The sequence below is a fragment of the Lepidochelys olivacea genome (assembly GCF_965140295.1).
Source record: "Lepidochelys olivacea isolate rLepOli2 genome assembly, chromosome: 28".
Classification (NCBI taxonomy): domain Eukaryota; kingdom Metazoa; phylum Chordata; order Testudines; family Cheloniidae; genus Lepidochelys; species Lepidochelys olivacea.
Genome location: NC_140438.1, coordinates 1,157,464 through 1,183,358, shown reverse-complemented (window position 1 = coordinate 1,183,358; position 25,895 = coordinate 1,157,464). Strand labels below are relative to the sequence as shown.

General features: G+C 58.5%; 1 protein-coding gene and 1 long non-coding RNA gene across 7 annotated transcripts; one reads left to right on the top strand and one right to left on the bottom strand.

Annotated features, from left to right (window-relative positions):
- Window positions 1–1,514: 1,514 nt before the first annotated feature.
- On the top strand, window positions 1,515–10,588 carry NYAP1 (neuronal tyrosine phosphorylated phosphoinositide-3-kinase adaptor 1). 6 transcript variants are annotated; one of them, XM_084616384.1, is made up of 8 exons: window positions 1,515–1,797; window positions 4,033–4,419; window positions 4,796–5,028; window positions 5,997–6,286; window positions 6,780–7,961; window positions 8,348–8,554; window positions 8,817–8,926; window positions 9,625–10,588. In XM_084616384.1, exons 3-8 carry the CDS (start codon window positions 4,847–4,849, stop codon window positions 9,880–9,882), a joined length of 2,229 nt encoding a protein of 742 aa, XP_084472510.1. In that variant the 5' UTR covers window positions 1,515–1,797; window positions 4,033–4,419; window positions 4,796–4,846; the 3' UTR covers window positions 9,883–10,588. The 6 variants fall into 6 exon arrangements, with proteins under 6 accessions (XP_084472510.1, XP_084472511.1, XP_084472508.1 ...); XM_084616382.1 differs by lacking the exon at window positions 1,515–1,797 and adding an exon at window positions 1,941–2,124 and having other exon boundaries at window positions 4,033–4,142; XM_084616381.1 differs by lacking the exon at window positions 1,515–1,797 and adding an exon at window positions 1,941–2,124.
- LOC311514068 lies at window positions 7,811–25,430 on the bottom strand. The gene is made up of 3 exons (XR_014709816.1): window positions 24,979–25,430; window positions 11,471–11,750; window positions 7,811–7,929 (listed from the first exon to the last, which is right to left on the bottom strand). It is a non-coding gene; the product is annotated as an uncharacterized lncRNA (long non-coding RNA).
- Between the last annotated feature and the right edge of the window lie 465 nt (window positions 25,431–25,895).

The following is a 25,895-nucleotide window of genomic DNA, read 5'->3' as shown; positions in this document are numbered from 1 at the left end:
CCCCTGCCATGGCACCCCCACCCCTGCCCCATTAACCCCTTCCCCGCCATAGTGCCCCACTCCGCCCCTTTAATCCCTTCCCCACCCCATTAACCCTTTTCCCGCCGTGGCCCCCCACTGCCCTATTAACCCCTTCCCTGCCATGGCGCCCCCCGCCCCCACCCCCTAACCCCTTCCCTGCTGCAGCCCCCCACCCCGCCCCGTTAACCCCTTCCCCGCCGCAGTGACCCAAACCAAAAGTAAGATCATTAGGCAATGACTTGATTACTCTCGTGCCTAATTATCCAGTGCTCCGGACCCATCTGTTCCGGGGGGACAGATTTTACGGCAGCCACGGTTGTCCTGGGGGTAAAGAGGCTGGTTTGTGAGGGGGTAACCCGAGGGCACCAGCAGGGGTTGGTGCGCACACACATGCCACCAGGGGGCAGCACATCTCTCTCTCACGCACCCCCTCCCTCATTGGCTCGAACCAGCTCCATGCCGCACCGCAGACAGGCGCCCCCTAGGGGCCAGCGGTGGCTGGAGCAGCCTTTCGCTCGGGTGTCCCAGGCAGACTTGGGTGCCCTGTGCGGACAGACCTCATCTAACAAACTCAAGGGGACACCCCAGCTCAGCCCCTGCGGCCGGGCTCAGGAATCCCCAGATTGATGGCTCGTGGGGGGGGCACTGGGAAATGGGAATTCTCAGCCTGAGACAGGGGACTGTGGGGGGCGGGACGGGCAGAGGAACAGCGAGTACTGGGGGGCTGTGTGGGGCGGGGCAGGCAGATAGCGGAGGGGTCCATCCTGCACTCCATGGGGGGGGCACAGACTGGAGGCACCTACCCACCATGCCAGCAGCTGCCAGGCCGGAGAAGGGAGGGGCTTTTGAGCAGCTCGCTCCACCCCCTTCAGAAATTCCCTCCCGGGAATAAAAGCTGGGTGGCCCCATGGCTGACACTCAAGCCCCAGCAGAGGTAATGGGGATGGGGAGAGACTGGCATGGGGTGCTCAGGCATTGAGCTATATAACCAGCCACCCCGCCCCAGAAGTGGCTGCATCTCAGCGTCAGGAGAGGGGTCCCTGTGTCACCAGCCGCCCCACCCCAGAGGTGGCTGCATCTCAGCGTCGGGAGAGGGGTCCCTGTGTCACCAGCAGCCCCGCCCCAGAGGTGGCTGCATCTCAGCGTCGGGAGAGGGGTCCCTGTGTCACCAGCAGCCCCGCCCCAGAGGCGGCCGCATCTCAGCGTCAGGAGAGGGGTCCCTGTGTCACCAGCCGCCCCACCCCAAAGGTGGCCGCATCTCAGCGTCAGGAGAGGGGTCCCTGTGTCACCAGCCGCCCCACCCCAGAGGTGGCCGCATCTCAGCATCAGGAGAGGGGTCCCTGTGTCACCAGCCGCCCCACCCCAGAGGTGGCTGCCTCTCAGCGCCGGGCGAGGGGTCCCTGTGTCACCCGCTGCACCGCCCCAGAGGTGGCCGCATCTCTGCGCCGGGCGAGGGTCCCTGTGTCACCAGCCGCGCTGCCCCAGAGGTGGCCGCATCTCAGCGCCGGGCGAGGGGTCCCTGTGTCACCAGCCGCCCTGCCCCAGAGGTGGCCGCATCTGCACCCAGTGCTGGGTGATGCATCAACTCTGACAGTGGCATCAGCTGCTGGCTCCAGCCCTGCTCAGCCCATGGGTCGGGAAATGCACTTTCCATGTTCCAGGCACTAAGGACACATGATTCCCCCCCCCCCCCCACCGCCCCTCCCGGGCACTTTACAGGCTCAGGAGATCGCTGGGAGGGGGTCAAATACAGTTCTCAGCCAGCAGCCCATGGGGGTGGGGAAGACTGAGGGGCAGCGGCGGGGGTGGGGGGCTGCGGGTCGGGAGTGAGGGGCACCGGCAGAGCTGGGAGGGGCAGGGCTGGGCTAGCAGGGGCTGCGATCGGGAGTGAGGGGCACCGGCAGCGCAGGGCAGGGGAGGGGGGCTGGATGTGAGGGGCGCCGCTGTCTCCCTCCGCCCCGGTCTTTCTCCCGTCCATCCCCCCCCAGGTTTCTCCATCCCCGGCTGCTCGGCTCGGCTCGGGGGGAGGCGCCGCGTGTCTTGGACGCTGCGTCAGCGGCAGCGGGATGGGGCGAGCGGAGCCGGGGGAGCCGGGCCGGGCAGGTACCGGGGGCGGGCGGGACCCGGGGGGGGGGGGTGAGGAGGGAGGGATGGGTGGATGTGGGGTGCTGGGAAGGGGAGCCTCGGGGGCTGGATGTGGGGGGCTGGGAGGGGAGGGATGGGTGGATGTGGGGGGCTGGAAGGATGTGGGGGGTTGGGAAAGGAGGGATGGGGCTGGGAAGGGGAGCCTCGGGGGCTGGATGGGGGGCTGGGAGGGGAAGGATGGATGTGAGGGGCTCGGAGAGGAGGGATGGGTGGATGGGGCTGGGAAGGGGGGCCTCGGGGGCCGGATGTGGGGGGCTGCGAGGGGAGGGATGGGTGGATATGGGGGCTGGGAGGGGAGGGATGTGGGGGCTGGGAAGGGATGGCTGTGGGGGGCTGGGAAGGGGACAGGGAGGTAAGGATGGATGGAGGGATGCAGGGAGGGGTTCGGAGGTGAGGACAGAGGGATGTTTGGGATGGATGCGGCCTGGGAGGGGTGGGGTGGTGGATGTGGGGGTTGGGAAGGGATCAATTGGAATGTGTGGGGAGGGGGAGATTGGAAAGGGGAGGGAGGGGGAGATGTGGGGCTGGGGGTGAGCACTGGGGGGTGGGAGGCAGCCCGGATCCCCCCTGGTAGCCCCTCCTTGGGGGAGATCCAAGAGAATCTAAGTCTCCCCCCAGGCTCCATCAGGGGGCTCCAGCCATGATCACGAGGCTGAGGGCAGGGCTGTGGGTCATGCAATGGAGTGCTGGGGGGTCACTGAGGGGCATGGGGTGTTTGTTGGGGGCCGTGGGGCACACAATAGGGTGCTGGGGGGTCACCGAGGGGCATGGGGTGTTTGTTGGGGGCTGTGGGGCACGTGATGGGGGTTACTGAGGGGCATGGGGTGTTTGTTGGGGGCCGTGGGGCACGCAATAGGGCGCTGGGGGGTCACTGAGGGGCATGGGGTGTTTGTTGGGGGCTGTGGGACACACGATGGGGTGCTGGGAGTCACTGAGGGGCATGGGGTGTTTGTTGGGGGCTGTGGGGCACGCCCTGGGTGCGACTGAGGGGCATGGGGTGTTTGTTGGGGGCTGCGGGGCACGCCCTGGGTGCGACTGAGGGGCATGGGGTGTTTGTTGGGGGCTGCGGGGCACGCCCTGGGTGCGACTGAGGGGCATGGGGTGTTTGTTGGGGGCCGTGGGGCACGCAATAGGGCGCTGGGGGGTCACTGAGGGGCATGGGGTGTTTGTTGGGGGCTGTGGGGCACGTGATGGGGGTTACTGAGGGGCATGGGGTGTTTGTTGGGGGCCGTGGGGCACGCAATAGGGCGCTGGGGGGTCACTGAGGGGCATGGGGTGTTTGTTGGGGGCTGTGGGACACACGATGGGGTGCTGGGAGTCACTGAGGGGCATGGGGTGTTTGTTGGGGGCTGTGGGGCACGCCCTGGGTGCGACTGAGGGGCATGGGGTGTTTGTTGGGGGCTGCGGGGCACGCCCTGGGTGCGACTGAGGGGCATGGGGTGTTTGTTGGGGGCTGCGGGGCACGCCCTGGGTGCGACTGAGGGGCATGGGGTGTTTGTTGGGGGCCGTGGGGCACGCAATAGGGCGCTGGGGGGTCACTGAGGGGCATGGGGTGTTTGTTGGGGGCTGTGGGACACACGATGGGGTGCTGGGAGTCACTGAGGGGCATGGGGTGTTTGTTGGCGGCTGTGGGACACACGATGGGGTGCTGGGAGTCACTGAGGGGCATGGGGTGTTTGTTGGGGGCTGTGGGGCACGCCCTGGGTGCGACTGAGGGGCATGGGGTGTTTGTTGGGGGCTGCGGGGCACGCCCTGGGTGCGACTGAGGGGCATGGGGTGTTTGTTGGGGGCTGCGGGATGGTGATGGGATATTGGGGGCCAGCAGAGGGAATCCCAGGCCCCTGTGACCCCCCCTCTCTCTGCCAGGCCCGTAGAAGACCCCCCGATCCGCTGGGGCAGCGCCCAGCACAGAGCATGGACCGGAGACCCCCCTGAGCTCAGCCCGGAGCAGCGCCGGGGGACCCCCATCAGCACCGGCAAGCAGGGGGCACCGGGGACTCCCACCACCCCAACTGGAGCCTCGGGACCAGACATGCCCCCCGCCCCCCTCTCCTGCCCCCCTGGCTAACTCGCCCCCGGGCTGAGCAGGAGCCACGTCCCAGGTGCCCTGGGGGGCAACTGTGGGTCTCCCCTCTCTGCTCCCCGTCACGTTCTGCCATCCCTGCCCCGCCATTCATCCAGACGCCCCCAATCCCGCCGCCCTCCACATCACCCCCAAATCCAACACACTCGCCGCCCGCCAAGGTGCCTCAGGTATGGCCCAGCCCCAGCAGTCTGGATGGTTCAGAGCGGGGTTCAGGCGTGTGGGTGTAAGCGGGGGATAGAACCCAGGAGTCCGGGGGGTTCTGGCCTGCAGGTGTTGGGGGGTGGGATAGAACCCAGGAGTCCGGGGGGTTCTGGCCTGCGGGTGTTGGGGGGGGATAGAACCCAGGAGTCTGGGGGGTTCTGATCAGTGGGTATGGGGAGGATAGAACCCAGGAGTCCGGTGGAATCAGAGGTGTGGGTCTGGCTTGCCCGTGTATGGGTGGGGAAAGAACCCAGGAGTCCTGGCTCCCACGCCTCACCACTACCTCCCAGCCCTCCTCATAGTGTGCACTCCCCCTCTAACACTGTCTCTGCCCCCCATTAGCGCCCCCTGGTGGGCTCCCCCCATGCCCCCCTGGACCTGGGCCAAGGGAAGATGACCACTAGCCCCCAGGAGGCCCTGATCTCCGCCTTCCTGCAGTTCATCGAGGAGCGGGGCAGCCTGGCCTATGGGGCGCTGAGCCAGACCCGCTGGCCACCCCACGGCGACATGAATCTGCTCTACCGCAAGAGCAAGCTGGAGTGGAGACAGCACAAGGACGAGGAGCCAAAAAAGGGGTACGTGGGGTTCAGGACTCCTGGGTTCTATGGGGGAGGGGAGTGGGGGCTGGTGGGTTATAGCAGGGGGGCTGGGAGCCAGGACTCCTGGGTTCTCTCCCTGGCTCTGGGAGGGAAGGGGACCCCTCGCCTGGTGCTGAGATGGAGCCACCTCTGAGGCGGGGCGGCTGGTGACACAGGGACCCCTCGCCTGGTGCTGAGATGCGGCCACCTCTAGGGTGGGGCAGCTGGTGACACAGGGACCCTTTGCCCGGTGCTGAGATGCGGCCACCTCTGGGGCGGGGCGGCTGGTTACACAGGGACCCCTCCCCAGGGTGCTGGGCATCGGATGGAGACCAGTTGCTGTCACAATGAGGTTCCAGTGCATGGCAGAACAAGGCCTGAAGCGGTTCAACGTCATGCAATAACGTGGCCCAGATTCAGCCGCAGCAGCGAGGCATTTCGGGTGCAGGCTAGAACAGCAGTTGCAACAGTGTTGGATAGATGTAATGCATGCTGGGAGGGGCACAAGAATCCAGCTGGAGTCCATAGACATGGTGGTGGATTAGCAACTGGGCCCACAGGGCCCATGCCTGGGGCCCCCAGAAAGATGGGCACCCCGCCGAGAGTGCCCCAGTCAGGACAAGCCCCCATGCCCCAACCCCGCTCCCTGGCTGGCATGCCAGGGCAAAACCCCACACCCCTACCCCATTTCCCCAGCAGGAGTCCTGTGGGGGCAGGCAGCGGGATTGCCAGTGGAAGGGATGGGGAGGGGCCCCCCAAAACTAATCCACCACTGCATAGACACCCCTAGTTGCAATCACTGTTTACTGCCCGGCCATACCACATTGTTGCAACTACTGGTATACACGGCACCTGCAATGGTCTTGCAAATGCGGTTCTACCCACCTTGTTGCAACTATCAGTAGCCACCGCTAGGACCCAGGTGTCCTGCACCCCCTCACCTCCTGCTCTTTCTGTCCCCACAGCTCCACCAAGGACCCAGGAGCGGGGAAGATCCGGGACGTGGCCTCCTTCCGCCGCCACTTCCGGATGGGCTTCATGACCATGCCTGCCTCGCAGGAGCACGCGCCCCACCCCTGCGCTAGCGGCATGGCGCCCCGCTCCCTCTCCTGCCACTCGGTGGGCAGTGTGGAGAACGGCGAGGGGGCCACCAGTGCCAGGAAGCCCCCGGCCAAGCCCAAGCGCCACCCCAGCACCAAGCTCAGCATGGCAGGCGAGGGGCGGGTGGCAGAGCCGGCCGGCGGCAAGAAAACCGGTGAGGCCTTTGGACTGGTGGAGCTGGGGGGGTAAGGGGGCATCCTCCTGTGTGCCATTAGGGGGCGCTATGCTGCAGGGAGCAGGGTGGGGGCTCAGTAGGAGTCACCCTCCCCTGGTAGGCAGAGCCAGCCCAGATGCCCTGGCATGTTCCTAGAGGGCGCTGTGCTGCTTATTGTTAATTGACATAGGAGCACAGGCCAGGGGCTCTCTTCCTCGGAGCTGGGCTGGGAACCCCGGCGTCCGGGCCGAACCTCCGCTCCAGCGATTGGCCAACTTTCTTCAACCCCCCACCACAGCCTCAGTCAAACCCAGCATTCCTGTCCAGTCCTAAACAGTGGGGCAGTGCTGCTGTGAAAGGCATTACACAGCCACTGTGCCTCACCCCAGAGGTGGCCGCATCTCAGAGCCAGGCGAGGGATCCCTGTGTAACCAGCTGCCCCGCCCCGCCCCAGAGGTGGTTGCGTCTGAGCTCTACCTTCTCCCTCTCCCAGGGCCCCAGAAGTCATGCTCCGAGAGCCGGGAGTTGGGGCGCAAGGTGCCCCCCCAGAAGCCTAAGCGGAGCCCCAACACCCAGCTCTCTGTCTCCTTCGACGAGACCTACTCCAGCCGCCCCCTAGTCACCCCCATGGGTGGGGGGGCACCGCCACGGTTTAGCCGGGCGTTCTCCCACGGCCACGCCAAGGGCTCGGACCCCGAGGATGAGGAGCCTGTCTATATCGAGATGGTGGGGGACATTTTCCGGGGCACCGGGGCACCCCAGCCGCCGCCGCTCCCAGCAGGGGAGGAGGACTCTGACGAGAGCGAGGCAATCTACGAGGAGATGAAGTACCCCCTGCCTGAGGAGGCCAACGGCATGCCCGTCTCCCCCCGCCCGCGCCAGGCTAAGGCGGACAAGGGCAAGACCTCCCCCTGCGACATCCCCCCGCCTTTTCCCAACCTGCTCCAGCACCGCCCACCCCTGCTGGCCTTCCCCCAGGGCACGGGGCACAAGGGCTACAAAGCGAGCAGCCAGGAGGCCTCCTCCAAACTCCCTGTGCCCTGCCACGCCAAGGAAGCGCCGGCTGCAGCCCATCCACCAGGGCACCAAGCCCTAGTGCCCTCCGGCCGCGCCCGCAGCCACTCCACTCCCCTGCCCCCACAGCCCACTGGGCAGCAGAAGGCGGAGAAGGAGCTGCCCAGTTCCCACAGCATGATCTGCCCCCCGGCCAAGCCGCTGCCCTCTATGCTGCCCGTGCCCCAGCTGGCCAAGGACAAGCCGGCCGTGTCCTACACCATGGTGTACTCGGCCGTCAAAGTCACCACCCACGCGGGGCTGCCGGCCGAGCAGAAGACGGAGAAGGAGATCTCGGTGCTGCACGGGATGCTGTGTGCTCGGCCAGCCACCGTGCCCGCCGGCAAGCCAGCCCCGCGCCCTGAGCCGCCCCTGGGCATGCTGTGGACTTACCCAGCCCCCTGCGGGGGTATGAAGCGCCCGCCGGCCTACGAGAGCGTCAAAGGAGCCGGGGCCAAGGCCGTGCCGCCCGTGATGAAGTTCCAGCTGCAGGACCGCGGGGCATTCGCCAGCATGGCCTGCTCCCATGTGGTGGCTGGCGCCGACGAGGAGATGCTGGGCGTGGGTTGGGCGCTGCAGAGGAAGGGACTCTACAGCAACCGGAAAGGCAAAGAGCCAGAGAGTGAGTATTGGGGATGGGGCATGGGGCCTGTCCCCTCTAGGGAGCGCCGGCCCCAAGGTGGGGACTGGCTGGCTCAAGGGGTTGGGAAATGGGGCATGTGGCCTGTCCCCTCTGGGGGGCGCCGGCTCCCCCCAAGCCCCAGGACAGGGACTGGCTGGCTCAGGGGGGCGGAGATGGGGCAGGGGCCTGTCCCCTCTGGGGGGCTCCAGCTCCCACCTGGCCCCAGGGCAGGGACTAGCTGGCTCAGGGGGGCGGGGAATGGGGCACAGGGCCTGTCGCCTCTGGGGGGCGCTGGCTCCCACCCGGCCCCAGGGCAGGGACTGGCTGGCTCAGGGGATGGAGGATTCGAACACGTTCCCCTCTGACCCTGTCCTTTGCCCTGGCAGAGCCCGCGGAGGGCGCCCAGGTCTGGAACGGCAGTGGCGAGGTGCAGCTGAAGCCGGACAGGGACTTGAAAGCCCTGGTAGGGACCTCGCTGTCGGGGATCCCCGTCCGGGCCCCGGGACCCGAGGGGATAGTGCCCAAGATGCCGGGCTGCCGAACGGGGCTGCCTGTGCCATGTCAGACCTTCCCTGCCTGCCACCGCAACGGAGGTACCCCCGGCCGCCGTGAGGGAAGGGGGACAGGGCGGCTGCCCCAGGGCGGGGGATTGGGCAAGGACTTGGGGAGGTGAGCTCTGCTGGGAAGGGAGTGGGAGCCAGCGCTCGCCTCTGGCTCAGAGTGAATCCCAATGTGGTGACACGGGATTCTGTGCTGCAGGGAGGTGGGGGGCTGGCCGGGGGCTCAGTGGTGGGTGCTGTGCCATGGGGGGCGGGGCAGGGTGACCCATCTCACTTCTGGCTTCCCACTCTCCAGACCTCACCGGGGGTTACCGCCTGGGCCGGTCAGCTTCCACCTCTGGGGTGCGACACACCATGATTCACACGCAAAGGCTGTGCAGTCACCCCAAAGACGCAGCCAGCCTGGTAAGGTATCCAGCACCCAGGGGGAGAGGTTGGGGGGCAAAGAGAGGCAAGGCCTGGGCTAGCAGGGGGCTGCAGGTCGGGAGTGAGGAGCACCAGAAGGGCTGGGGGCAGGTGCAGGGCTGGGCTAGCAGGGGGCTGCGCGTCAGGAGTGAGGGGCACCGGCAGAGTTGGGGGGAGCCCAGGAGTGGGCTAGCAGGGGCTGTGGGTCACTGGAGGAGCTGCGGGGAGTCCCCGGCTAGGAGAGCGGGGGCTGTGGGTTAGGTGGGGGGGGTCGCTGGGGGAGCCCCGGGCTAGGGCAGCGGGGGCTGTGGGTTAGGTAGGGGGGGTCGCTGGGGGAGCCCCGGGCTAGGAGAGCGGGGGCTGTGGGTTAGGTGGGGGGGGGTCGCTGGGGGAGCCCCGGGCTAGGAGAGCGGGGGCTGTGGGTTAGGTGGGGGCGGGGTCGCTGGAGGAGCCCCGGGCTAGGAGAGCGGGGGCTGTGGGTTAGGTGGGGGGGGGTCGCTGGGGGAGCCCCGGGCTAGGAGAGCGGGGGCTGTGGGTTAGGTGGGGGGGGGTCGCTGGGGGAGCCCCGGGCTAGGAGAGCGGGGGCTGTGGGTTAGGTGGGGGGGGCTGCGGAGATCCCACCCCCTCGTTGGGCGTGAGGCGAGCGGGGGCTCGGGGCGCACTTTGCGGCCCGTCTCACTCTCTCCTCCGGCGGGCAGGGCCTGCCACCCCTGCCCCTGCCCCTGCCCGGGGTGGCGCCAGGTGCCCAGGAGCGGGACGGGAAGCTGCTGGAGGTCATCGAGCGGAAGCGCTGCGTCTGCAAGGAGATCAAAGCCCGGCGCCGGCCCGAGCGCAGCCTGTGCAAGCAGGAGAGTATGCCCATCCTCCCCAGCTGGCGCCGCACCACGGACAGCCGCAAGGGCGGCACGCCGCCCTGCCGGCGCCAGCATGCGGTGCTGTGGGACACGGCCATATGACGCCGGGGGCACGGCCAGCGTGGACCTGCCACGCCCCCACTGCACTGCCTTGGGCCGGCCGGGGACAGCAGAGGGGGTGAATTGCTGGCTGTTGACCTGTCCGCTCTCCTGGGGGGGAGACCCCGCGGTGCCCTCAGCTGGAAAGAGCCGGTTGGCCAAGCTGGGGATGCTGGACTGCGAGCGAGGCCTGGATCAGAGGTGAAGTGGGAGGGACACCCAGCGGTGATGGACCATCGCCCCCTTTCTGCTGCCCCTGGACTGGATCTGGGGTGGGGGTCACAATCAGGTGTTACCGGTGCCAGGCGCACCCACACCGCTGCCTTTCCGTCATCGTAAGGGGAAGAGGGACAAGACTGGGGTGACCAGGTTTGATGGTTGGGGTCGGGGGGAAAAATCAAAGCTCTCCGGCGGGGTTACTGATCCCCACCCTCTGCCCCACTGACCCCCCAACGCCTCCCCTTTGGCCCCACAGTGGGTACAGTCCTCCTCAGCCGCCAAGTCCCGTTAACGTTTTTAGACACACGGCTGGACCGACTTGGGATGCTGGCGCGCTCTCCAGACCCCAACTGCTGCGGGGCGGAGGGATGGACTACCGCCAGGATGCCTGGGTTCTGCCGCCCCCTTGATATATTTAAGTAACCTGCCGGGATGGGGGGGGCTCTCTCAAGTGTAATGAGATGATGAAAATGCTTTGCAAAATATTTATGCTGGGGCGGGGCTCGGGGGGGGGGGACGGGTAATTTATATAGACAAATAAAGCATAAAGCAGGGTTTTCCGTTCCAGCCGGAATGCTTCCTTTCTGCCCCAATCTATTTCAAAGGCAAACGATTCGCTCCGGGGGTGGTGGTCCGGTTTTAGTTCTGGGTTGGTCAGGGGCCAGTTTAGAACGGGGTTTATCTCTCTTCCGGACGAGGTTTCAAAGGAGAAGTTGAAACTCCAGGATCGGAGGAATAGATGTAAAGTAGAGGGTTATTTTAAATGCACCTTGATTCACTGCTCTGTAGTGGATGGTTGGGTAGTGGTTACAGCAGGGGGGGCTGGGAGCCAGGACTCCTGGGTTCTCTCCCTGGCTCTGGGAGGGGAGTGGGGTCTAGTGGATTACAGCCGGGGGGGCTGGGAGCCAGGACTCCTGGGTTCTGTGCCCAGCTTTGCCCGTGGCGGACTGTGTGACCTCAAGCAAGCCACTTTCACTGCTCTGTGCCTCAACTTCCCCTGGACAGGCCTCAGCCATGCCACTGTGGATGCAAGGCCCACATGGTCAGATCTCCCACTCTCTGCCCGTTCAGCACACAGGGCAGCACTCTTCGCTAGCCCCACTATCAGACAGGAGCACGCGGCTTCGCTTTGACACACGCAGAGAGCAGGACATGGAGGCTGGCCCCACTGATCCTCCCAGCCCATGACACACTTCACACTCTGGCCACATCTTTACTAGGAGGTGGTGTTCTGAACTCATGGGCGGCTCCGAACGCGGAACACGTGCTAGCAGTCAGCTGAGCCTGGGGCGGAGCCTAGGGGTTGGAGTGTGAGCTGCTAACACACATGAAATGCACAAACAGCCACCTCTCCACACACCAGAGCACTCACCTCGTTTCCTAGAAGAGCAGGTAGGCATCAAAAAATCTAGCCCCGGGGCTGTGCTTCAGAGAGAATCCGCAATCCCTGCTCCATGCCCCTTCCAGGAGGACCTGCTCAGCGGTTGCCCGAGGGACTGGTTTTTCCATCCAAAAATGCTGTACTTCCCACGAGCAGGTGTGTGGTTGGATGACATTTCCTTTCCGGTGTTTGGGTGAGGCCAGGTAATGCAACCCTTGGAGTTTTCAATTCCAATTGTTTTATTTCAGCTTAGATTACACGTGATCGTCATCTGTCAAAATAAACTTGAAATCAATGTTTCTACTTTAGCTAGACAGATTTTTAAAAATTTAGATGATATTAGTAACTAGAATAATATAATCTAACATTTTAAAAAATTTTGTAGCTAAAATACGAACACTGTTTCAATTTTGACTTTTTGTGTTTACATATAACAACTGTACAGTATGTCAGATAATTATAAACTTATTTCAATCTAATTTTTAGCTCATATAATTATATATAATGCTATTTATAATATACTATAAATTATAATATTTAAACAAAAAGGCCAAAGTCAAACAAAATGTTTTCTTATTTCAGATTATAATAGGTATTATAAATAAGGATTCGATATTTATTGGTAAATGTTGGTCAACATCGATTTCACCAGACACAAACAAGCCAATGAAAAAATATTTCCATCTATGATAGTCAAAATTTACAGATAGACAAAGTGAGAAAAATGCTACTTGAGAATTTATTCAAGTTAGAAGGTATTTACTTTGTATATTTTCACGTGATGTTGACAATTTATGTTTTAACAGTTATAAAGCTTTAACTTTTTGAATCTCAACCGCTACTGTCATTAATTATTGTCTGACCCCCCCATTATCTTATCCTCCATAATTTCTCACAACCGTGAAAATTTACAGCAATAAACATTGAAAAAATAATCCATAATTTTGTGTAGTTGCGAACATTTAAACCAATAATATATAAAAATGCCTAAAAAAACACATTATCTGTCAAAATTATTAACAAATAAAAATGGAATTCTCCCAAGCCTACATGTAATTTATGATCGAATCTTAAATAAAAATGGTTTCAATCTGATCTTTTTCAATTTTAGATTGAACTATCAATTTTAATTCTAAAATACTATTATTATTTACGATACGTTCTGGCTTTTTTCAATTTTAGACTAATTACAAATACAGCATAAATAACAGCATCATAATTATTTTATAAATGGTGTTAACTCTGAAACAGTCAGGTTGAAATTAAATGTTTTCATCTTCGATTCTCTAAATTGTAATTATAGAGATGTTTTATTGTTCTGGAGTGTAAATCGTAATATGAAAAAATCAAAAGTCAAAATTGAAACAAACATTCCCGTTTTATCATAATGAAATGATTTCCCCAAGCTTCACTTAGCAGGGAAATTAGAAAGTCTTGGTTTTCATTCTGATCTGGAAGGAAAAGGGATTTCAGAATGACCAAATTTCCCACCGAACGAAAATCGTGCTTCCTGTGGGTGCCCAGCGCAGGTGCCTCGGGGCCTTGTGTCTGCCCTCACTCCATTCCTATCCCGAAGGACAAGGCGAGGATTCGTGCTACCATAATCCCCCGCCTCACACACAAGTGTTACATCCGACATTAGATGGAGGGATTCCATCACTCCAGCCTTATCTTGCCACATGTAGGCAGCCATACAAACAAAAGCCAATGTACATTGTTACGCTGGCAGCATTATGAAGAGGTGACTTCTTGGTTTCTCTTTGCATTTCTGGAGCAAGGGAGGTGGGTTTCATACTCCGGACTCCTGGGTTCTATCCCTAGCTCTGGGAGGGAAGTGATAACTAGTGGTTAGATCAGTGGGGTGCTAGGAGTTAGGATTCCTGGGTTTTGCCCCCAGCTCTGGGAGTGAGCATGGTCTGGTGGTTACAGCAATTGAGATGGGGACTCAGGACTCCTTGGTTCTAACCCAGCTCCACCCCTGCTTCACTGTGCAACTCCCAGCAGGTCGCTTCACCTCTTGGTGCCTCCGTTTCCCCTCTCGCCGCACCGCAGCACTGGCAAGGCCTGACGTCTGTCCCTACAGTGCTTTGGGATCCAGAGACAAGTGAAGGATTACCCTTCTTTCCAGCTAGCCTAGGCAAGTTGCTTTGCCACTATGCTGGGGCGTGGTCTCTGCCGAGGGAGCTCCTGAGGCTGTAGAACAAAGGACAATGACAATGGATTTAAAGTAGGGTCACTGAAAAAACAAACACACACGTGTGTTGCCAAAAACCAAGATTCCAAGTGTTGAATTGCCTCTGTATTTAGGATTATTTATTTTGGGGGCAGGCGTATTTCTTTTGTAAAGTGATTCTGTGCACTATTAAAAGAGAAAGCAGCTAACTACCCTCTCTGTCCACAGAATGGCATTTCTTTCATTCAAGGCTGGGAGGCTGACGGGCAGAACCCCGAGCCCAGCTGGGATTTGGGCTTCCAGTTAAAAAAGAAGTTGAGCCAATCGCATGTGGAGCTGTCCCGAGGGTAACTGACAAAGTGATGCTGCCTGAATGTGCAGAGAGCCTGAGCCCATCTGTATGGGAGGAGGGAGCTGCCCCCAGGGTGACTGACACAGTAACGCCTGCACTCTGCAAGGGGAGCGGAAATTTCCTGTTTCCCACAGGGAAACATGGGAAGTGGCGTGTAAGGGGCTTAAAGCATCTTTCCCCTCCTACCGGCCCAGAGAGACCCCAGCCATCTCAATGGTCCACTGACTCTGAAGTCTAACAACGACCCTCTCAGTGTCTCAATGGGATCCGATGTGACGAAGCGGGACTGTTCTTAATGTTTCCTCTGAATAGTGTGGGGGTGCCTCAGTTTCCCCTGTGCAGTTCTTAAGTCTCTAGGGGGTGGGAGAAGGGTGTATGATCATTTCAGAGCCCTAGAGGGCAGGTATGTGCAGGGGTCTGGACACAGAGAATGGCCAACACCCTGTTTCCTGGCCACGGGGCCTTCCCCCCTGCAAGATGAGAGCTAAAGGGTTGGAGAACAAAGGAATCAGGTGACCTCCTGGCCCAAGAAAGGGACAAAGCCCGGCGGGGGGGGGGGGCTGGAGGGAGTTTCAGTTTGGGGCTGGCTGGGACATGGAGTGAAGGGCAGACGGGGTTGTCTGGCTCACTGCCCCCAAAATGGACCCAGCTGAGGGGTCCGGTTCTCTGCACCTACAAGCTCTGTGTTAGACCATGTTCCTGTCGTCTAATAAACCTTCTGTTTTACTGGCTGGGTGAGAGTCACATCTGACTGCGGAGTTGGGGGGCAGGACCCTCTGGCTGCCCCAGGACCCCGCCTGAGCGGACTCACTGGGGGAAGCGCACGGAGGGGCAGAGGAGGCTGAATGCTCCAAGGTCAGACCCAGGAAGGGGGAAGCCGGGGGAGCTGTGTGTCCTGCAGACAGTCTGCTCTCAAAAAGGAGACTTCCCCAGAGTCCTGACTGGCTTCGTAGGGAGCAGTTCCAGAGCATCGCCCGGGGACTCCGTGACAACCGGTGGCAGCGGTGGGATGTACTGCACCCCATGGATGGCGCTTCCTGCAGTAAGTGACGGGGGAGCAGTAAAATGAAGGGGGATTGACGAGGACAAGGCATGCAGAAGGCTCGGAGAGGAGCGGTTTCGGGGGGCAGTTAACCCCTGGGAGTGTGTGACCAGCGAGAAGGACTGTGCAGTAATGGGGTCCCCCTGGGGACTGCGGTGAGCAGTCTCAGGGGCGGAGAAGCCTGCGGCTCGGCCCTGGGAGAGAGATGGACTTTTGCAGTAACAGTGTTCCCCTGGGGATTGCAGCGAGCGGTCCCAGGGCGGAGGAGTCTGCAGCTCGACCCTGACAAAGAGGGGGTGACCTCGAGAAGGGCTGGCACACTAGGGGTTCTCCCTGGAAACCGTGGGGAGCTGAGAGCACACGGGCCTGAGAGTCCACAACAACTTGGGAAGAGCGGAGTGATGGCCTGTCACCATCTCCTTAAGAAGGACATTGTAACCCTGTGCAGAAAGAGAGGGTTGAGCATTGGAAAGTTCACCAAAGCAGAGTTAATCGTGCAGCTGGAGGAGGATGATCGCTCTAAGGAGCAGATTCCTGACCCCAACTGGGGCTATAGCAGGATCTGGGAGCAGCTGGAGTGGGAGCCAGGCATCCCCAAGACTCCTGTCCCCGACCAGACGAGGGTCTTCACGATCGGGTTCCCCATCGGGGGATCGGAGACAGATGGGATTGGAGCTGAGTCTGAGAGAGCAAGAGGACTGTGAGAGACAGCGAGAGCCCGAGAAAGAGCTGCAGAAGCAACAGCAGCATGAACTGGCGGTGGTGGGGCGGAGAGGCCTAGAGGACCTCCCAGGGGTGAGTGGGGATAGACCTCGGGGGGCCAGTTCCGCAGGGAACCTCGAGACTAAATTGCTGCCCCTAGTTAAGGAGGGGGGGTGTGTGGATGCCCACCTCACTGCCTTTGAGCAGGCTGGAGATTTGAACCAGGGGGACCCTGCGGAAAAGCCTCGGTGTCTAGCTCCCTTGCTGGGTCCCAAGGCCACAGACTCCATCAGCCCAATGGGTGGGGAGGTGGACAGGCTCCCACTCCTGGTCCCAGCCTATATGTCTGTGTGGAGTCTCCTGGGGCCAGGCCCCTCAGACCCCCAGTGGGAGCGGAAGGGGATGGTCAATGGGGAGACATTCCTGGGGTGGCGAGATCCTGGGACAGAGAGAACTGGTGTCAGGCCCCTGGTGGTGCAGCCTCAGATGCTGAGGGGCTGGGTGAGCTGGGTGAGGGTCCCAGGGACGAAGCCCCTCGCCCTGCCTATGGCCCAGATCCCTGTGCAGACCCAGGAGGAGTGGGGCTGGCTGGTCGTTGGGGTTCTCGAGGATATCAGCTGTGAGACCCTGTTGGGGAGTAACTCTGTCTCTTTGGGACAGGATCCAGGCCCTGCTCCTGTAACCGCCAAGGGTTTGAATTTGAATCCAGGGAACCAATTGGCGGAGAGGGAAATGGTCAGTGAAAATGCAGATGACATGGCTGGCAGTGGGGGAGGAGCTGCTAGGCTTGGGCTACCTGCCTGCCTGTAACCAGACCCCTGGGGCTGGGTGGGACAGAGAGATGCTCCCCGCCCCACTGCACACCAGAGAGGGGACTCCCACTGGCTCTGATGCTGTGAGGAAAGCAGCGAGCTCGCTGCCTGCCCCCATTGGGACAGCAAGGGCAGCGCTGAGCACAGTGAGAGCTGAGACCCCAGCTGAGTCTGGGGGGAGACAGGCAGGGAAGGTTATCTGTTGGGAGTGGCAAGGTGCTTGGTAAGGAAAGTTTGGATGAGCCTAGGCAGCCTTGTGAGCTGATGGCTGTGTCTAGTCAGCAGGATAGACCAGGATAGTCAGCAGGGTGGGAAGGCGAGGAGAGTGGAAGATGAGTGTCCCTGGACCTTACCTGTTACCTGGGGGGAGAACTGTGACAGTGAAGGAAACATGCCTGTGTCTGTCAGGGGTATTGATCTGCCTATGGAGGGAGCTACCCTGATCTCCAAGCAGTTGTCTGCGAACAGCCTTGTGTGCTGGGACAAGGGGAATGAGATCCCAAGCTGTGTGTCTGGTCAAGGAGAAAGTGTGTCCGGCTCTTCTTTGTCTGTGGAGCAGACAGAAGGGGCCTTTCAGCCTATGATGGTTGAGAATAGTGCAGTTGTCTCAGAGTTGGTTCTGGATTCAGCTAAAGCCCAGGAAGGGAAGGGTCCTAAGTTTGTGTCTGCTTGGGAGAATGGCCCTGTAACTAAGTCGCATCCAGTTAGTGTCCTAGCAAAATCCCAGAGTCCAGACAATTCTGGCGCTTGTATTTTGCCTGTTGCTAGTGTGTGGCTGGGAAAGGGTGTAGCAATTCTGTCTAATCAGGGTGAGATCCTAGCCAGGGCACAAGGAGAGCAGAAAGGTGATTTGATCGTGTTACCTACTGAGGGTGTGGAAACCTGTAGCAAGAAGGAAAAGATTCCTGAACTTGTGTGTGGCAAAGGGAAGGAGAATGCTTCTGACCTTTTATCTCGGAAGTCTGTAAGTTTGCCTGAAAGGGGATGGTGTAGGAATCCGCCTGATGGGCCAGAGGTGATTCTGGATGTAAGTGAGACTCAGAAAGAGCCTGTTGTTGCTCAGGAAAGTGTTCCTCTAGAGCAAGCCCTAGGTAAAGAGGGTAAGGGCAGAATTTCTGTGAAGGGTGAATTGTTGCATAGAAAAGCCCTAGGGAAAGGAATCCTCATGGAGTCTTTGCAAGCAGTTTACTGCAACTGAAGGGTGTGAAAGTAATTTAATCAAGAAAGTTTCAGTTCCTAATGGCCAGAAATTTTCTGTTGTGAATGGATCCACTGACTTTCCTGTTGAAAGATCCAGCGTGGATAGCTTTGAGAAGGTCTCAGATGGAGTGAAAGCTGTTAAGAAAGTTAAACAGTCCTATAACCAAGTGGCTGTGTTTGGCCAGCTTGTTGGGGAGACAAGGTTGTTGAGAAAGGAATGTCTCCATGCTAGTTCTGTAAGTGAACAGTATGTGGCCCAGGTCAAGATGGGGGCTCTTAACCAAGAGAGCCTGAATTGCAGCCCTCCAGACTGGAGCGCTGGGAGAAGACCCGATCCCAGTTTGACCCCCGGGGGGTTTGGGCTGGCAAAAGGGCACAGGCCACATAAACCTTCCCACATGCAGCTTGCGAGTGCCATCGACCACCCCCGACCTAAGGGAGGGCGTGAAACTGGAAGGACCTGTTGTAACTCCCACCAAGGAACGGGAGAGATGCTGGGGCATCCATGGGAACGCTGGTGGCTTCGAACTTCCCCAGGTCACCGGCTAAAGTGACCCCACTCATAGAATCATAGAATATCAGGGTTGGAAGGGACCTCAGGAAGTCATCTAGTCCAACGCCCTGCTCAAAGCAGGACCAATCCCCAATTAAATCATCCCAGCCAGGGCTTTGTCAAGCCTGACCTTAAAAACTTCTAAGGAAGGAGATTCCACCACCTCCCTAGGCAACGCATTCCAGTGTTTCACCACCCTCCTAGTGAAAAAGTTTTTCCTAATATCCAACCTAAACCTCCCCCACTGCAACTTGAGACCATTACTCCTTGTCCTGTCCTCTTCTACCACTGAGAATAGTCTAGAACCATCCTCTCTGGAACCACCTCTCAGGTAGTTGAAAGCAGCTATCAAATCCCCCCTCATTCTTCTCTTCTGCAGACTAAACAATCCCAGTTCCCTCAGCCTCTCCTCATAAGTCATGTGTTCCAGACCCCTAATCATTTTTGTTGCTCTTCGCTGGACTCTCTCCAATTTATCCACATCCTTCTTGTAGTGTGGGGCCCAAAACTGGACACAGTACTCCAGATGAGGCCTCACCAATGTCGAATAGAGTGGGACGATCACATCCCTCAATCTACTCGCTATGCCCCTACTTATACATCCCAAAATGCCATTGGCCTTCTTGGCAACAAGGGTACACTGCTGACTCATATCCAGCTTCTCGTCCACTGTCACCCCTAGGTCCTTTTCCGCAGAACTGCTGCCTAGCCATTCGGTCCCTAGTCCGTAGCTGTGCATTGGGTTCTTCCGTCCTAAGTGCAGGACCCTGCACTTATCCTTATTGAACCTCATCAGATTTCTTTCGGCCCAATCCTCCAATTTGTCTAGGTCCCTCTGTATCCTATCCCTCCCCTCCAGCGTATCTACCACTCCTCCCAGTTTAGTATCGTCCGCAAATTTGCTGAGAGTGCAGTCCACACCATCCTCCAGATCATTTATGAAGATATTGAACAAAACCGGCCCCAGGACCAACCCCTGGGGCACTCCACTTGACACCGGCTGCCAACTAGATGTGGAGCCATTGATCACTACCCGTGGAGCCCGACGATCTAGCCAACTTTCTACCCACCTTATAGTGCATTCATCCAGCCCATACTTCTTTAACTTGCTGACAAGAATACTGTGGGAGACCGTGTCAAAAGCTTTGCTAAAGTCAAGAAACAATACATCCACTGCTTTCCCTTCATCCACAGAACCAGTAATCTCATCATAGAAGGCGATTAGATTAGTCAGGCATGACCTTCCCTTGGTGAATCCATGCTGACTGTTCCCGATCACTTTCCTCTCCTCTAAGAGCTTCAGAATTGATTCCTTGAGGACCTGCTCCATGATTTTTCTGGGGACTGAGGTGAGGCTGACTGGCCTGTAGTTCCCAGGATCCTCCTTCTTCCCTTTTTTAACTACATTAGCCTTTTTCCAGTCATCTGGGACTTCCCCCGTTCGCCACGAGTTTTCAAAGATAATGGCCAATGGCTCTGCAATCACAGCCGCCAATTCCTTTAGCACTCTCGGATGCAACTCGTCCGGCCCCATGGACTTGTGTACATCCAGCTTTTCTAAATAGTCCCTAACCACCTCTTTCTCCACAGAGGGCTGGCCATCTATTCCCCATGTTGTGATGCCCAGCGCAGCAGTCTGGGAGCTGACCTTGTCTGTGAAGACAGAGGCAAAAAAAGCATTGAGTACATTAGCTTTTTCCACATCCTCTGTCACTAGGTTGCCTCCATCATTCATTAAGGGGCCCACACTTTCCTTGGCTTTCTTCTTGTTGCCAACATACCTGAAGAAACCCTTCTTGTTACTCTTGACATCTCTTGCTAGCTGCAGCTCCAGGTGTGATTTGGCCCTCCTGATTTCATTCCTACATGCCCGAGCAATATTTTTATACTCTTCCCTGGTCATATGTCCAACCTTCCACTTCTTGTAAGTTTCTTTTTTATGTTTAAGATCCGCTAGGATTTCACCGTTAAGCCAAGCTGGTTGCCTGCCATATTTACTATTCTTTCGACACATCAGGATGGTTTGTCCCTGTAACCTCAACAGGGATTCCTTGAAATACAGCCAGCTCTCCTGGACTCCTTTCCCCTTCATGTTAGTCCCCCAGGGGATCCTACCCATCCATTCCCTGAGGGAGTCGAAGTCTGCTTTCCTGAAGTCCAGGATCCGTATCCTGCTGCTTACCTTCCTTCCCTGTGTCAGGATCCTGAACTCAACCAACTCATGGTCACTGCCTCCCAGATTCCCATCCACTTTTGCTTCCCCCACTAATTCTTCCCGGTTTGTGAGCAGCAGGTCAAGAAAAGCTCCCCCCCAGTTGGCTCCTCTAGCACTTGCACCAGGAAATTGTCCCCTACGCTTTCCAAAAACTTCCTGGATTGTCTGTGCACCACTGTATTGCTCTCCCAGCAGATATCAGGAAAATTAAAGTCACCCATGAGAACCAGGGCGTGCGATCTAGTAGCTAGGAAGAAAGCCTCGTCCACCTCGACCCCCTGGTCCGGTGGTCTATAGCAGACTCGCACCACGACATCACCCTTGTTGCTCACACTTCTAAACTTAATCCAGAGACACTCAGGTTTTTCTGCAGTTTCGTACCGGAGCTCTGAGCAGTCATACTGCTCCCTTACATACAGTGCTACTCCCTGAGTGCTAATCACTCAGTTCGGTCTCGAAGAGGGGGAGAGATGTGACAAAGTGGGACTGTTCTTAATGTTTCCTCTGAATAGTGTGGGGGTGCCTCAGTTTCCCTTGTGCCGTTCTTAAGTATTTAGGGGGTGGGAGAAGGGTGTATGATCATTGCAGAGTCCTAGAGGGCAGATGTGTGCAGGGGTCTGGACACAGAGAATGGCCGACACCCTGTTTCCTGGCACCTGATGGCCTGGCCCTTCCCCCCTGCAAGGTGAGAGCTAAAGGGGTTGGAGAACAAAGTAATCAGGTGACCTCCTGGCCCGGGAAAGGGACAAAGCCCAGAGAGGAGGGGCTGGAGAGAGTTTCAGTTTGGGGCTGACTGGGGACATGGAGCGAAGTGGAGACGTGGTTGTCTGGCTCAAAAATGGACCCGGCTGAGGGGTCCTGTTCTCTGCACCTACAAGCTCTGTGTTAGACCATGTTCCTGTCGTCTAATAAACCTTCTGTGTTACTGGTTGGCTGAGAGTCACGTCTGACTGTGGAATTGGGGGGCAGGACCCTCTGGCTTCCCCAGGAGTCCACCTGGGCGGACTCACTGTGGGAAGCACACGGAGGGGCAGAGGAGGCTGAATGCTCCGAGGTCAGACCCAGGAAGGGGGAAAACGTGTGAGCTGTGTGTCCTGAAGACAGGCTGCTCCCCGAGAGGAGACTGCCCCAGAGTCCTGCCTGGCTTCATAGGGAGCAGTTCCAGAGCATCGCCCGGGGACGCCGTGACAGATGCTGTTGGGGGCAGTTTGACACCCTGAATGTCGGGGTTTTCTCTAGAGTTATTGAGCTCAGGATCTTCTCCACTGGGCAGGAGAGGGTTAAGGAGCTGTTGTGGGTTCAAACAGGGCTTTAAGAAGAGGAGCACAGCTCAGGCAGCCCCAGCCCTGCAGGTCGGGGTGGAGCCTGCCCCTTGGAGCACTGGCCAGCTGCTCACGTGGCCATTGCTTGGCGCAGCTCTGAGTCACTTTAACTTGTGACTGTCTCGCTTTCGGCTCCTATTGACAGGTTTTCCCCGTAGGCACCTGGAAGCCAGGAAGAGGTAGACTTCTGCTAGACCCAGTGGGAGCCCGTTTGGGCCCCAGGCCTGGCTATGGCTTTGATTTTCCCAGGGGAGAGCAATCCTAGCCCCTGGGACGGGGCTGGAGGGCTGAGTCTCCCACTCCCGGGCCTGTGCTGACTGCGTGAGTACAGGACCCCAGCACTCACGAAGCGGGCACTGGGGGAAGCCAAGACCCTGACAGCTCCAGGGATTCCTAGAGCCTAAGGCCAGACGGGTCCATGAGATCATCCAGTTTGGCCTCCCGTCCCTGTACAGAGCCCAGTCCCATGTGCTGGGGTAAAGCGTGCGCTCCAGGCTCCAGTCTGGAGCTGAAATCTGACTAGACTCCTAGGGTAGGATCTGAAAGCGTTTAGTAACTCAGCCAGGCAATGCGTTCCCCCACCCCACCCTTTCACTCAGGCCACCTAAACAAAGAGACATCCGAGCCCCACCCACTCCTGTCCCCTACCTATAACCCGCTCCTCATTTCCATATGTGCCTACTCAGCACAACCGTTGTCCCCAGCCAGGACCCTGCTGTATGGAAGGCTGGCTTTGATGGTAATCAGCGATGAAAGCGGGAGAGAGAAAGAGAGAGAAAAGAAGCCCCCAGAGGCAGCCTGCAAAGGGGCGACAGGTTGAGGGCAAGCGTTTGAATACTTCAGCCTTCCGCACTTCCTTCTCTCCCCCGGAAAAATCTACTGGAAACACAACCGCTCTGATTTTGGGACCCGGCGTCTTTCTGAGGCCGCCAAGCGGACCAAATTCAGAGCAGAAAAGAGGTGCATGTTTTTAACAGGGCGAGGGACAACCCACGGGAACAACTTCCCAGGGGCTGCAGAGGGTTTCCCGTCACCGACCATTTTCAAATCCAGATGGGATGTTCGTTCCAAAGCTCTGCTCTAGTTCCACCAGGGGATTCACTCCGAGCAGTTCCCTGGTCTGTGCCATCCAGCATGGTAGACTGACCTGGTCCCTGCTGGCCTTCGAATTCATGAATTGTGTGTGTGTGTGTCTGTGTGTCTCCTTCCCAAATCTGTCTCAGCCAGCATTAGTTCCTCTATCAGATCACACCTACCCTGACCTCCCGTACAGCACACAGCCGAGAACGTCCCCCACTTAACCCCAGATTCAGCTGTCACTTGTGCTGGACTAAAGCATCTTTCAGAAAAGCTCAATCTGGATGGGAAGCCATCCAGAGATGGAGACGCCCCTGCTGCCCCCCTGGGGTGTTTGGTCCCATGGTTAATCACCCACGCTGTTAAAAACTGGTGCCTCGTCTCTCACTGGAACATGTCTGGCTTTAACTCGCAGCCACTGGTTCTTGTTCTGTCCTCCACTAGACTGAACGAGTGCAGGTTGCAGCAAAGTCACGCTTTCAGTGAGCAATCAGGGATGTCCCTCCAACATGCCACCAGCCCAGTGTGTTTCAATCATGTCTGCCCTCGCACCCCAGAATGCCTCATTTTCACAAGAACACTGCCTAGAGAGGTGGACTAGCTCCTTCCTCCGTGGCAGCCTCGCAGTGAATTTCAATCAGACGCGTGGGGGTGGGGAGACAGATACACGTGTAAATGGGTGAGGAGACAGCGCATCCGAGGTGGCTGGCACAGGCAGAACAAACTGGGGTCATCTTTCTTTCTCTCACACACATTCCTACCTCAGTTTCCCTGCACCCCTCTGGCTGGCACCGATCGTAGGCTTGATCCTTCCACTGCTCTGGGGACTGAGGTACTTGCATAAAGCTAATCTGCACACCGGGCCCAAAGCTATAAATGGAGCATTAATTAAACAGTCACTGACTGTAATAATTGCTTTTTGTTGTTGTTCTTCTTCTTCTCTGGACTCCAGAAGCATCCACTGCTTTTGCCCAGAGCAGGACGCAATAGCACAGATGGGACCGGAGTCCGTGCTACCATCAATGCCCCTGTGGTGTTGTTGCTGTAGCTGTGTTGGCCACAGGAGATTAGCGAGACAAGGTGGGGTAGGTAAAATCTTTTATTGGACCAACTCCTGATGGGGAGAGAGACGAGCTTTCGAGCTTCCCCAGAACTGAAGAAGAAATACAAAATATTACCTCTCTCAGCTTGTCTCTCCATTATTGAAGCAAACAGTTTAGCTGAAAAACTCGCAACAAAATCAGCCAAGCCGGAGAAATCAAGACCAACAAATAACCTTCTCTGAAGGATATCCCAAATCTGAATGATTAAGGCCCAGAATGACAGCAAGCGAGTGAAACAAGGAGCGGGCACACTTTTTGCAAGAATCCCCTTAAACCAGGCTCATTAGCAGGGCTCGCGTGTTTCACCACGCCTACTCCACCCCCCTGCAAAGTGGGGGCTGCGAGATGTAACACTGCAAATGTGTGAAGCGTTCAGTCCTTTCCCTTCGTACAGATAAAATGGGAACGGCGCATACCCGCTCCGTGCATCACATTGCATTTCTGAAGGCAACAAGCTGGATAAACAGGCCCGAATTGCCTTATCAAGTCCACCTTGGTGTCTTTCCGCCTCCAAAGAAAACAGCAAGGGTGACTGTGGTTTTCCCAAATAATCTCTTGCACTTCGAAGGCAGGTTTCAATTGAAAAACAAATCCAGAGATGCTTGAGAAATAAGGACCCCTTGACCAGTGCTGAGATGCAGCAACAATTGGGTGAGGGTGGCAGGGATACTTCTCCTGACACTGAGATGCGGCCACCTCTGCGGCAGGGCAGCTGGTTATATGGGGATCCCTTCATTGGTGCTGAGATGCAACTGTCTCTGGGGTGGGGAGACTGTTTATACAGGGATCCCTTACCTAGCGCTGAGGTGCAATGGGGTGAGGTACAACAGCTGTTTATAGATGGACAGGGTTGACATGCAGCCACCTCTGGGGGGAGGCAGAAGTCTGGCTGTGTTTTAGAAACCTACAACGCAGTTGATTGGGGGCAGAGAGCGAAGAAGGACCCACCTGGCTGTCAGGAGCTCCAGGTGTGAAATCAGTCCGCGGAGTGCTCCTCCAGACGACTTACATCTCCGTACCGCTCCGAGCGCGATGGGGGACCCCGGTCGGGCTCCGCAAGGAGCTGCCAGGGGATGAATCCTGCCTGGCTCTCTTCCCAGCACCCCCTGCCCTAGCAAATGCATCCAGCACTGGGCCTGGGTCTCTCGGGGGGAAGGGGCCCTGCGGGGGGAGACTAGGGGCCCCGGGGGGGCACCCTGGGTCTCTTGGGAGGAGGGGCTAGGGGCCCCATGAGGGAGACTGGAGGCCCCAGTGGGGAAACCCTGGGTTTCTGGAGAGGAGGGACTGGGGACCCCAGTGGGGGGACCCTGGGTCTCTAGGAGTGAGGGGCTAGGGGTCCCTGGGAGGGAGGGCATAGGGACCCCAGTGGGGAGGACTCTGGGGGGCAACGCTGGGAGCCGCTGGGTCTTGGGGGGAGGGCTGGGGGCCCTGCGGGGGGTCTCTGGGGGGCAGCACTGGGAGCCACTGGGTCTCTGGGGGGTGGGGGAATCGGGGGGGGGCTGGGTCTCTGGGGGCCCAGGCTGGGGGCCCAGTGGGGGGGCTCTGGGTGCAGCGCTGGGAGCACTGGGTCTCTGGGGGGGCTGGGGGCACTGTGGGGGGGTCTCTGGGGAAGTGGGGGGGCCCTGGATCTCTGGGGAGTGGGGGACCCCAGTGGGGAGGCAGGGATGGGGACCCTGTGGGGGGTCTCTGGGGGGTGAGGGACCCCAGTAGGGAGACAGGGATGGGGACCCTGTGGAGAGTCTCTGGGGGGAGTGGGGGGTGCCCTGGGTCTCTGGGGAGTGGGGAAGGGGATGGGGACCCTGGGGGGGTCTCTGGGGGGAGTGGGGGGAGCCCTGGGACTCTGGGGAGGGGTCTCTGGGGGGAGT

Excerpts from the sequence above, each read along its gene's own strand:
- NYAP1 (XM_084616384.1), top strand. The coding sequence starts at position 4,847 with ATGACCACTAGCCCCCAGGAGGCCCTGATCTCCGCCTTCCTGCAGTTC. Across the intron at positions 5,029-5,996 it reads GACGAGGAGCCAAAAAAGGG|CTCCACCAAGGACCCAGGAG; the intron begins GTACGTGGGGTT and ends CTGTCCCCACAG. Across the intron at positions 8,555-8,816 it reads TGCCTGCCACCGCAACGGAG|ACCTCACCGGGGGTTACCGC; the intron begins GTACCCCCGGCC and ends CCCACTCTCCAG.